The 12959-nt window shown below is 36.3% G+C and overlaps 1 protein-coding gene across 1 annotated transcript in view; it reads right to left on the reverse strand.

The window, feature by feature from the left end:
- Window positions 1–12959, reverse strand: part of CCDC15 (coiled-coil domain containing 15) — a 102672-nt gene that overhangs the window by 78390 nt on the left and 11323 nt on the right. Inside the window, exons 5-6 of the mRNA XM_032285062.1 lie at window positions 9518–9631; window positions 6422–6544 (exon numbers count right to left, since the gene is read on the reverse strand). Of these exons, the coding sequence (XP_032140953.1) occupies window positions 6422–6544; window positions 9518–9631 (237 nt within the window). The remainder of the gene's footprint in view (window positions 1–6421; window positions 6545–9517; window positions 9632–12959) is intronic.

A 12959-nucleotide genomic window follows, 5' to 3' on the forward strand; every position in this document is an offset into this window, starting at 1 on the left:
ATGAACTCACCCACGGCAACCCCCACATTGTTTTGCTCTCATGTGTGTGCACAGGCAGACCTTGCCTCCCCTTCCCCACCAGTGTGCATGCACCCCACCATGCCACTGCTGCCAGTGTAAGAGCACCCTGCCCACAATGCTGTGCCACCACTGCCAATGCGAAGGCACACAAGGAGATGAGCAGCCCCACCACCCTGCTCTGCATGGCCACTGCTGCACATGAACGCCTATATGGAGGGCACCAGCCCCATGCCCGTGAGCGCCCCACCACATGCTGACACTGCCACCAGAGTGAACATGTACCCTGATGCCAGCAGGCCCCACCCCTGCTCCAGCCTCCGGTGCAGCACTGCAACTGCCACCACTGCAAATGCCCACAAGGAGGCCAGCACCCCTGCACCTGCCAGTACTCCACCACAGCATGCATCCTGCCATGCTGCCACTGCTGCTGGTACATGAAAACAAGCACAAATCCCACTGCTACCACCCAATAAAGCATTTTGACTGGCACCATCCATTGGAGTGTTGTGACCAGCAGCCTGGGAACACCTCAGCTCCTCCAGGGCAGAAGGTTCCTAACCTTGAAGGGCCAGAGAACAAAGCCAGGGCTAATACCAGCCCCCCAGAGTTAGGGCACTCAGTCCATAAGTCCTGAGCTTAGTCTTCACCCCTAAAATCTTCCAGAAATAAAGCCAGTCAAATGAATCCACCTGATATCAGAATCAAACCCCCAAGGGTATCAAAGAGGATTTTTTTAAAAAACCATCCAAATGATAGCAACTTCAAAGAGTGAAGGAACAACACAGCCCACAAACATAAAAAAGAACGAGTACAAGACCTTTGACAACTCAGAAAGCCAAAATGTCTTCTTACCTCCCAATGACTGCACTAGTTCCCCATCAATGATTCTTAACTAGGCTGAAATGGCTGAGATAACAGGAATAGAATTCAGAACATGGATAGGAACAAAAATATCAACATTCAGGAGATAGTTGAAACCCAATCCAAGGAACCTACGGATTATAATAAAATGATACAGAAGCTGATAGACAAAATGGCCATTATAAGAAAGACGCAAACTGATCTGACAGAGCTGAAATACACACTACAAGAATTTCATAATGCAATAGCAAGTATTAATAACAGAATTGACTATGCTGAGGAAAGAATCTCAGAGATCAAAGACTGCCTCTCCAAAATAACTCAGTCACACAAAAATGAAGAAAGAAGAATAAGGAAGAATAAACAAAATCTCCAAGAAATATGAAATTATATAAAAAGACCAAATCCATGACTCATTGGCATCCCTGAAAGAGAGAGGAAAAAACCAAGCAACTTGCAAAATGTATTGCATATTTTCATATAATCCATGAAAATGTCTCCAACCTGGCTAGAGAAGCCAACATTCAAATTCAGGAAATGCAGAGAACCCCTGCAAAATACTACACAAGGCCATCCCCAAAACACATAGTTATGAGATTCTCCAAGGTTGAATAAAAAGGAAAAATGTTAAAGGCCGCCAGAGAGAAGAGGCAGGTCATCTACAAAGGGAATCCCATCAGGCTAATAGCAAACCTGTTGGCAGAAATCCTAAAAGCCAGAACAGATTGGGGCATTCTTAAAGAACGGAATTTACAACCAAGAACTTCACATCCAGCCAAACTAAGCTTCATAAAGTGAATAAGAAATAAGATCCTTTACAGAAAAGCAAATGCTAAGGGAATTCGTTACCATCAGACCTGTCTTACAAGAGGTGCTAAAGAGAGTGTTAAATATGGAAAGAAAAGACTATTACTGGTCACTACAACAACACACTTAAGTACAAAGACCAGTGATATATAAAGCAACCACATAAACAAGTCTGTATAATAACCAGCTGACAATATGATGACAGGATCAAATCTGCACACACCAATACTAATCTTCAATGTAAATAGACTAAATGCCCCAATTAAAAGGCACAGAGTGGCAAGTTGGATAAAGAAGCAAAACCCAAAAGTATGCTGTCTTCACGAGACTCATCTTACATGAAATGGCACCCATAGGCTCAAAGTAAAGGGATAGAGAAAATCTACCAAACAAACAGAAAACATAAAAAAGCAGGGGTTGCCATTCTAATTTCAGACAAAACAGACTTTAAACAAATGATTTTTAAAAAAGACAAAGAAGGGTATTACATAATATAGTAAAAGGCTCAACTGAATGAGAAGACCTAACTCTCCTAGATATATATGCACTCAATACAAGAGCACCCAGATTCATAAAGCAAGTTCTTAGAAACCTATGAAGAGACTCAGATAGGACAGGTGCAGGGGGACTCACGCCTGTAATCTAAGCACTTTGGGAGGCCAGGTTGGGCGGATCACTTGAGGTCAGGCGTTTGAGACCAGCCTGGCCAACACTGAAAAACCCCATCACTACCAAAGCATACAAAAATTAGCCAGGAATGGTGGTGTGCACCTGTAGTCCAAGCTACTCAGGCGGCTGAGGTAGGAGAATCACTTGAACCCAGGAGGCAGAGGCTGCAGTGAGCTCAGATCATGCCTCTGCACTCCAGCGTGGATGACAGAATGAGACCCTGTCTCTAAATAAATAAATGAGACTGAGATAACTACACAATAATAGTGGGAGATTTCAACAGCCCCGACAGGATTAAAGAGATCATTGAGGCAGAAAACTAACAAAGATATTCAGGACCTGAGCTTAACACTTGACCAAATGGATCTTACATACATCTACAAAACTCTCCCCCTACCAAAATAACAGAATATACATTCTTCTCATCTGCACATAGCACATACTCTAAAATCAACCACACAATCAGCCACAAAACAATCCTTAGCAAATTTAAAAAAAAACCCAAACCAATCACATTTACAGATCACATTGCAATAAAAATAGAAATCAGTACTAAGAAAATCACTCAAAATCATACAGTTACAAGGAAATTAAACAACCTGCTCCTGAATGCCTTCAGGGTAAACAATGAAATTAAGGCAGAAATCAAGAAATTATTTAAAGCTAATGAGAAAAAAGATACAACATACCAAAATCTATGGGACACAGCCAAAACAGTGCTAAGAGGAAAGTTTATAGCTCTAAACATCCACATAAAAAAGTTAGAAAGGTCTCAAATTAACAACTTAACATCAAACTAGAAGAACTAGAGAAACAAGAGCAAATCAATCCCAAAGCTAGTAGAAGACAAGAAATAACCAAAATCAGAGCTGAACTGATAAAAACTGAGAAATAAAATAACACACAAAAAGTCAATCAATCCAGGAACTGGTCCTTTGAAAGAATTAATAAGATAGAGCACTAGCTAGACAAATTAAAAAGAGAGAGACTATCCAAACAAACACAATCAGAAATGACAAAGAGGACATTACCACTGGTCCCACAGAAATACAAAACAAAACAAAACAAAACAAAAACCTCAGAGACGATTATGAACACAAGCTAGAAAATCTGAAAGAAATGGATATATTCCTAGAAACATACAACCTCCCAAGATTGAACCAGGAAAACACTGAATCCTTGAATAGACCAATAACAAGGTCTTAAAATGAATTAGTAAAAAGCCTACCAACCAGAAAAAGCCCAGGATCGGACAAATTCACAGCTGAATTCTACCAGATAATATAAAGAAGAGCTGGTATCATTTCTACTGAAACTATTCCAAAAGACTAAGGAGGAGGAACTCCTCCCTAACTCATTCTACAAGGCCAGCATCATCCTGATACCAAAATCTGGCAGAGACACAACAAAAATCAAAACTTCAGGCCAATATTCTTGATAAACATAGATGCAAAAACACTCAACACAATACTAGCAAACCAAATCCAACAGTGCATCAAAAAGCTAATCCACCATGATAAATCTATCCCTGGGATGCAAGGTTGGTTCAAAATACACAAATCATTAATTGTGATTCACTACATAAACAGACCAAAAACAAAAACTACATGATGATCTCAACAGATGCAGGAAAGGCTTTCAATAAAATTCAACATCCTTCCATGTTTAAAAAAACCCCTCAACAAACTAGGCATTGAAGGACTATACTTCAAAATAATAAGAGCCATCTATAACAAACCCACAGCCAACATCACACTGAATGGGCAAAACTGGAAGCATTCCCCTTGAAAACCAGAACAAGACAAAGGTGTCCTCTCTCACAACATAGTACTAGAAGTCCTAGCCAGGGCAATCAGGCAAGAGAAAGAAATAAATGACATCCAAGTAGGAAGACAGAAAGTCAAACTATCCCAAGGAGCTTTTGGGCAGAGACTACGGGGATCCTACTACGGGGATTTCTAGGTATAGAATCATATCTGCAAATGCTCCTTGATCTGATAAACAACTTCAGCAAAGTTTCAGAACACAAAATCAGTAGCATTCCTATATACCAACAATATCCAAGCTAAGAGCCATATCAAATATGCAATCCCATTCAAAATAGCCACAAAAAGAATAATATACCTAGGAATACAGCTAACTAAGGAGGTGAAAGACCTCTACAATAAGATTACAAAACAATGCTCAAAGAAATCAGAGATGACACAAACAAATGGAAAAAACATTCCACGCTCATGGATAAAAAGAATCCATATTGTTAAAATGGCCATACTGCCCACAGCAGTGTATAGATTCAATGCTATTCCTATCAAAATACCAATGACATTCTTCATATAATTAGAAAAAAACTATTTAAAAATTCACATAAAAACAAGAAAGGGCCTGAGTAGCCAAGTCAATTCTAAGCAAAAGAACAAAGCTGGAGGCATCACATTACCCTACTTCAAACTACACTACAAGGCTACAGTAACCAAAACAACATGGTATCAGTACAAAAACAGATACAGGAACCAATGGAACAGCTAGAGAGGCCAGAAATAATGCTGCACACCTACAAACATATGATCATCAACATAATTGACAAAAACAAGCAATGGGGAAAGGACTCCCAATTCAATGATGCTGCGATATTTGGCTTGCTATATGCAGAAGATTGAAGCTGGACTCATTCCTTATATCATATATAAAAATAAACTCAGGATGAATTAAAGACTGATACGTAAAACCTAAAAGCATAAAAAATACTGCAAGATAACCTAAGAAATACCAATCTGGACACAGAAACTGGCAAATATTTCATGATGAAGATGCCAAAAGTAACTGCAACAACAAAAAATTCACAAATAGGATCTAATTAAACTAAAGAGATTCTGTACAACAAAAGCAACCATCAATAGAGTAAACAGACAACCAACAGAATGGGAGAAAATATGCATCAAAGCTCTGATATCCAGAATCTACAAGAAACTTAAACAAATTTACAAGCAACCAATAAAAAACTCCTTAAAGGAGGGCAAAGGATATGAACAGACACTTCAAAAGAAGACATACACATGGCCAACATGTGATAAAAATGCTCATTGCCACTAATCACTAGAGAAATGCAAATCAAAACCACAAGATACCATCTCACACCAGTCAGAATGGCTATTAGTAATAAGCAAAAAAATAGCAGATGTTGGCAAGGCTGTGGACAAAAAGAATGCTTATATACCACAAGGGAAAATGTGAATTAGTTCAGCCATTGTGGAAAGCAGTTTGATGGTTTTTCAAAGAACTTACAACAGAATTACCATTCAACCTGTCAATCCCATTATCTGGTATATATCCCGAGGGATATAAAACGTTCTGCCTTGAAGACACACGCACACATATGTTCATCACAGCACTATTCACAATAGCAAAGACACAGAATCAACCTAAATGCCCATCAGTGGTAGACTGGATAAAGAAAAAGTGGTACATATACACCATGGAATATTATACAGCCATAAAATCAAATGAGATCATGTCCTTTGCAACAATATGATGAAGCTAGAGGCCATTATCCTAAGAAAACTCATTCAGTAACAGAACACCCAATACTGCATATTCTAATTTAAAAGCAGGAGCTAAATATTCAGTATATATGGACACAAAGAAGGGAACAACAGACACTCGGGCCTACCTGAGAGTGACAGGTGATGGAAAACTACCTACCGGGTACTGTCAGGTGACAAAGTAATCTGTACACCAAGCCCCTGCAACATGCAATTTACCTATACAACAAACCTGTACGTGTACCCTTGAATCTAAAATAAAAGTTATTTTTAAAAATTAATTTAAAAAAATAAAATGTTCTAAATTAGACTGTGGTAACAGTTGCATAACCCTGTACATATACTAAAATCCAATGAGTTGTACACTTTAAATGGGTTAATTGTATGGTATATGAATTATTTTTCAATAAAGTCTGCTAAAAAAAAAATTACTGAACATCTTAACCCTTTATCTTATCCTTAATTAGCTGTGGGTCATTCTAATAAGCCAGTGTCTTTCCCCTCTACTTTTTATATTTCACTACCTGATTTTCCATATAATTATGGTAAGGTACAGCAGCTAAAAGACCTCGATGGACCTTAATGGGCAATTCTCCTCTTACCCCTATATTTATCCCAGTGGATGTTGGTTTCTTAGAAAGCACTGTCTGGGAAAAAAAAAAGAAAATAATACAAATATAAATAGGTCTAGAGGAAGCAATATCTTCAGGAGCCTAAGCTGAGGTTCAGTAAAAGATCTAAAATTATCTTAGTAGGTTTTGGTAGTGTGATACACAATAAAAGGGGAAAAAGTAAGTTCTACTTCATATGTACAAACAAAGCACTCACATATGAAAACATGGAATGAAACAGACTGACAGGAGAATGTATTAACTTTATAAATGACAACTTGCACCTATTCTAGCCAGTAACAACTTCAGAAGACTCATGATTTTAGTCTTGGTGACCTGACAGAGTACAAGCAAGTATGTGTTCAACTTTTATCTCCAAATCTGGATCAACAGCAACCAGACGGATTCTAATGTCACTAAAGACTAACAAGGAAATAAAAGCAGGGTTCAACTCAATCACAGATTGTTCTTTCTGACTGGCAAATTCCCACTTCATACAACTGAAGAGGGTAGAAAATTGTTCAGATTTGAGGGAAAGACTTGATATAAGTAACAAGAAAAATTTCACTAATTTCTTATATCATTCCCAATTGTATTGAGTAGATTTTTCATATTTTTACCTGAAAACCACATATGCATTATTTAGAAGCAAGTAGGTAGCCTGAATTCATTGTTATCACCATAACAATAATGAATTACACTTAAATGGCACCTCTGACATACAAAACTGGTTTACACAAAGATGTTATCTCAGACTTAATCCTCCCGTCTACTGAATAATTATTTCAGTCAGACCTGTGAATAGTACTCTTTCTGGAAAAATACCAATTGAAAGGTCTGAGCATGTTCCAAACAATATAAAATATCCATCTCTAAGATCTGATAACCATTTGTTTTCTTCTGATTTAGTAGAAAGTATCTAAACACCTCATTCTACCAGTACCGTGGAGTCAGTCTAATGGCCCAAACTACAGTACTGCCAAACCACGATAGATACGAAAACTGTCAAGAAACCAAGCTCTGAAAGCAATTTAGGTACAAAAGAAACTCTATCTGGAGAGCCACGAGGCAATGCTAGAAAAAGACAACCATACTGAATGCATGTGGAATGTGCTGCCATATGTGGACACATACCCACACCCACCTGTTTTTTAAATTAGACTATTTCTTGAAGAGAAAAACATTACAGTTTAGTATTCAACCAAATGCCAATATACATGAGACAAACATTTTTGATGATTGTGTCAAGATACTTAAAAAAATACAAAAATTATATATGATATATAATACACGCATATATATTATATATTTAATACTAATATATATTATATATGTATATGTATTAGATAATGTATATTATATATTTATATGTATTTGATATTAATATATATTATATATTTATATGTATTATATATATGTAATATAATATATATATATCTAAATATATAGATACATAATGTTTTTGCCATCAACTGTCTCATTTAGTTCTTTCCCAGTTTTGGTGTTTTTTTAATAAAAATTCATTTTTTAAATAAAAAACGAATAACAAATATATAATATACATTGTATCATAACATATAGATATATATAGTACATAGATATAGATGTAACATCTATAATATATGGATATATAGAGAGATATATATTATATTTTCCTGGAATACATAGATATGTAGATATATTTCAGGAAAATATAAGAGTATACTAATTAGGAAGTAAAACTGGGAAAGAACTAAATGAGGCAGTTGATGACAGGAAAAAATAATTAAAACCTAAATTAAAGGTCTATTTTACTAGATGCTACCTATCAAACCGTGAAATTAATGCCAAAATTAACTAAACAGAGGAACACACATAAATTTGGGATCCAAATTTGTGAATTCTGAGGTAGGTACCAAAACAACATCATTTTATAAGTATAGGCTTACATATCCTCCTAAGCCTAGCTCCATACTCTCACTTTCAAGTTTTGAATCAAAAGAATGTCTTTCTTTTTAAAAATTAATAGTATCAATTTTTTTCTGATTAGAAAGTAACAAATTTCATGACAATTTTTAAAAATAAAAAACAAAGAGAAGAAAATCACCTATAAAATGCTACCATCCAGAAATAATCAGTATAAACCTCTTGTGCAATTTCCACCTGGGCTTTTGTCTATGCACACAGCGCTCTTTCCATCTCTTTATTTTGCTATATTTCTCTTTGTAGCACTTATCACTTGAAATTATATTCTATATTTATTTGCTTATTATATGCTTTCCCTACTAGCACAGAAGCTCCTTGAGGGATGTTTGTCTGTTTTTTCACTACTGTAAGTCTTGTTTCTTGTTTCTTTTTTTTTTTTGAGACGGAGTTTCGCTCTTGTTACCCAGGCTGGAGTGCAATGGCGCGATCTCGGCTCACCGCAACCTCCGCCTCCCGGGTTCAGGCAATTCTCCTGCCCCAGCCTCCTGAGTCGCTGGGATTACAGGCACGCGCCACCATGCCCAGCTAATTTTTTGTAGTTTTAGTAGAGACGGGGTTTCACCATGTTGACCAGGATGGTCTCGATCTCTTGACCTCGTGATCCACCCGCCTCGGCCTCCCACAGTGCTGGGATTACAGGCTTGAGCCACCGCGCCCGGCCTGTAAGTCTTGTTTCTAGAACAATGCTGGCAATCATAGACATTCCATAAGTATTTGTTGAAAATATATACATATATTTTAATTAATATCATACTTAATTTTCTATCCAACTTTTTTCTTAACTTTATATCACAGACACTTTCCCTTATCTTCAGAACTTTATATCACAGACACTTTCCCTTATCTTCAGATATTCTTTGAAATTATATTTTTAGAATGGCTGCATATGGATATATCACGATTTACTCAAGGGTCCCCTACTATTGGGTATTTAAGGCTATTTCCAGTTACTTTACAATTCTAAATTATGCCGAGATATAAGCAAACCTTTATCTGTATTTTTTACCTATATTTTAAAAAATCATGTATTAGAAATTAATTTACCTCCTGGGTGGGAAAGCTTTTCCTTCCATCATCTGGAAACACTGATCCCTTTTTTTTACTCACAGTTTTAAAGGATGCTAGCCGATGACGTGCCTGTTTCATAGTTTGACTAAGCTGCCAGGGAAAGGGGGAAAAAAGCAAACAAAAGTAGGGTAAGTTTTAATACCAAATGTACTAGGTGTTTCAACAGGAACACAGGTCCCTATTATTTAAAAAAATGCCAGATCTAAGACAACAGGATTACTTGTGAAGGAGACTTTTATCTGCTGATAGTGTGGCATAACATTATTGTCATTATTCTAGACTGTACTTTGTAACTTGGTTTAAGAGCTGTTACTCAAATTGTTTTTTAAAAAATAATGTAGACTTTATATAAAATATGTACACAAAAATATGAGAACCTAAAGTCTGAATTAATATACTTGGAGATCACTGAGCAGACATATTCCTTACCTACTAACCACCTTTTTCAATAAGGAGTTATTTCTTCAAGTGGTCCTTGTATACTTAATTGCTTTCATCACTGCTTGCTAGGAGACTCTATTTCTAGTTTCCTTAAAACCCTTTTATCCCCAATTTACATGACTCCTTTCACTCCCTCAACATTTGAAGATTATAGCTACTTAAAGTCTTTTCTTGAATCTCCCCTCCTCCAGGAAGCCTTCCTAAATTAATTTAGTGCACAAATTCAAACATCTCAAAAGAACCAATCTTAAAGTAAATGTTACTTTAAGTAACATTTGATAAACGACTACTAATAGTAGTAATTTACTAACAGTAAATGTTGATTTTGTGTTCATTGCTTATCTCTAGTAATTTCAGTATGTAGCTATTCTGATTTATTTTTCAGAGAAGCACGCCTATTTTATATCTTATAAATTTGGAAGGAATATCTCATTAGGGAAACAAAGAAATAAATATGTATAATTTTAAGATAAGCACTGTATCTCATAGAGGAAAAGTATATCCCATACTAGTCAGTAAAATTATGGCAAAGTCAAGACCAGTACTAACCCATTCATTGAAAGTTTAATAATATCAATTCTCCCTTGAAGAGAAATGAAGGCTATGACTTCGCTACAAAAAATACAAAAAATTTGCATGGTGGCACATGCCTGTAGTCCATTACTTGAGAGGCTGAGGTGGGAGAGGTGGAAGGATTGCTTAAGCCTAGAGTTCAAGGCTGCGGTAAGCCAAGATTGTGTAACTGCACTCTAACCTAGACAGCAGAGCACGACTCTGTCAAAAAAAAAAAAAAAAAAAAAACACTTTTATGGCTTTTACTAATAATGACCTAAGGATGAAAACACTCTAACAGCCCAGAATTTTTACAGCACATCACCTCTGTGTATACCTGTTTCTAGAGGTTTATACCTTTAGCTAGAGAAATCAGCTTGACGATGCCTGCTTGTATTCACTGCCAAGTAAGATGGGTGTTATTGCCCTGCACCACGTGACCCAGGATTCAAAAATCCCCATTGCAACAAATTTGAAATAGGGGTTCAGAATCTTCATTTCCCATCAAGTCCAAACCTCTATTAGAGTCGCATTGATTACAGGGTCTTAAGCAGGAATTTCAACTGGTCCAGCAGCTAAAATACACAGTATTTTCCCTCTGTTTCTCTGCAGGTACCATCACCCTTCACCAAGCCTCAATCTTGGAAAGGCTTTTTCAATTACAAGCTTAGAGGACAGTCGTAGGGTGAATAATGACCACCCAAAGATACCAGGTGCTAATCCCTAGGACCTGTAAATATCACTTTATAAGAAAAAAGGGCATTTGCAAATGTGATTAAGTTAAGAATCTAGAGATCTTAAAGACCGTTGAGAAGATAATCCTGGATTATCCATATGGGTCCTAAATGCCATCAAAAGTGTCCTTACAACAGAGAGGTAGAGAGATTCAACATACAGAAGAGAAGGTGATATGAAAATGACATGCAGAGATTGATGTGATGCAGCCACAAGAACAGGTATGTCAGCAGACACCAAAAGCCGGAAATGTCAGGAAACAAACTTTCCCTTAGAACCTGAGGACGGAGCACAGCCCTGATGACACCTGCATTTTAGTTTAGTGAAGCTGATTCTGAACTTCTGGCCTCCAGAACTGTGACATAATAAATTTCTGTCATTTTTTTAAGTCATTAAATTTGAGGTAATGTGTTACAGCAGCCACTAGAAACTAATACAAAGACTGAAGTTAATGTTAACAAGCAATTAAACAAAAACATAGAACATAGGTGGATATTAAAAATTAAATTATGTAATAATTAAAATGAACAAGTAGATAAGTACATTGCTCTTCAAGATGATGGTGGTCTTTACATATACGTGTAATTGTGTGAATGTTTATGGTATATATACATTTGCATGTATACTTACATGTTTATGTTTAAATGTATATATGCATATGTGCATGTGTTGTATGTGTATAAATACTCAAAACATAAAATTTGACCAAAAATCTTTTCTGTCTAGAACCTTAGGCACACTATTGATTTTTTTGTAGTTGTTAACTGTTATTAACAAAGACTACCACTGAATCTCTAACCAAGGCTTCAATTCCCTGATAGAGATGAATTACTCATAATTACATATGAATTACTCATAATTACATAGAAACCACTGCAAATGAAAAATCACTATAACTCCAGATAAAACAAAAAGCCACAGATAGAAGGAAAAGTAATCATAGTTTACTCCTGGATCAGCTGTGATTAATGTTTTTCTAGTCATAACAATATAAATGCTAAATACAGATCTAAGCAAAATTACAATATAGCTATAAAGAGAGGATGAGGGGTGGAAAAGAGTACATGTGTAGTGGCAGCAGGGGACAGAAAGAGGAATAAATCCTCATCCTTCCTAGTGTGAAATCAATAAAGCTGGCAAAAAAATTTTCTATTAAGAAGGAGCTCCTACAACAAAGCCACAGATCATATGAAGAAGAAAAAAAAAAAAAAGGAGCACTACTACCATGTTACTTAGAAATATGAATATTAACACCAAAAGAGAAAACTACTCGCTTTCGAGGAAGAGGAAATGAGGCAATGGGCAAAGTACTTCTCTTGTTTAATAACAAACAAGGCACATAACTATTCTACTTATTTAAACTACGTACATATATACATTTAATAAAACTCAAAGTATAAAAAATGAGAAAAAAATCCCAGACAACATTCCTCAAAAAGCTTCCTCTCCATGAACAACATAAGAATATAAATGCATTTTTCATTCTCATATTGCATACATACATATGTACATTTATCAAACCTCAAGAATATCTTAGAGAACATGGGCCAGAATTTTCTTCCATTCAGTAGGCAAACCACTGCCAACAAAACTTCGCTTGCACTGAGCCCTAAAGACTATATATCCCAGATATACCAGACAAGCAAGTCACAGTAGCTTCTAAGGAATATTGCCAGGTCCACAAGCCTTA

Source organism: Sapajus apella, unplaced genomic scaffold, assembly GCF_009761245.1.
Source record: "Sapajus apella isolate SASKATOON/1434 unplaced genomic scaffold, GSC_monkey_1.0 scaffold16, whole genome shotgun sequence".
Classification (NCBI taxonomy): domain Eukaryota; kingdom Metazoa; phylum Chordata; class Mammalia; order Primates; family Cebidae; genus Sapajus; species Sapajus apella.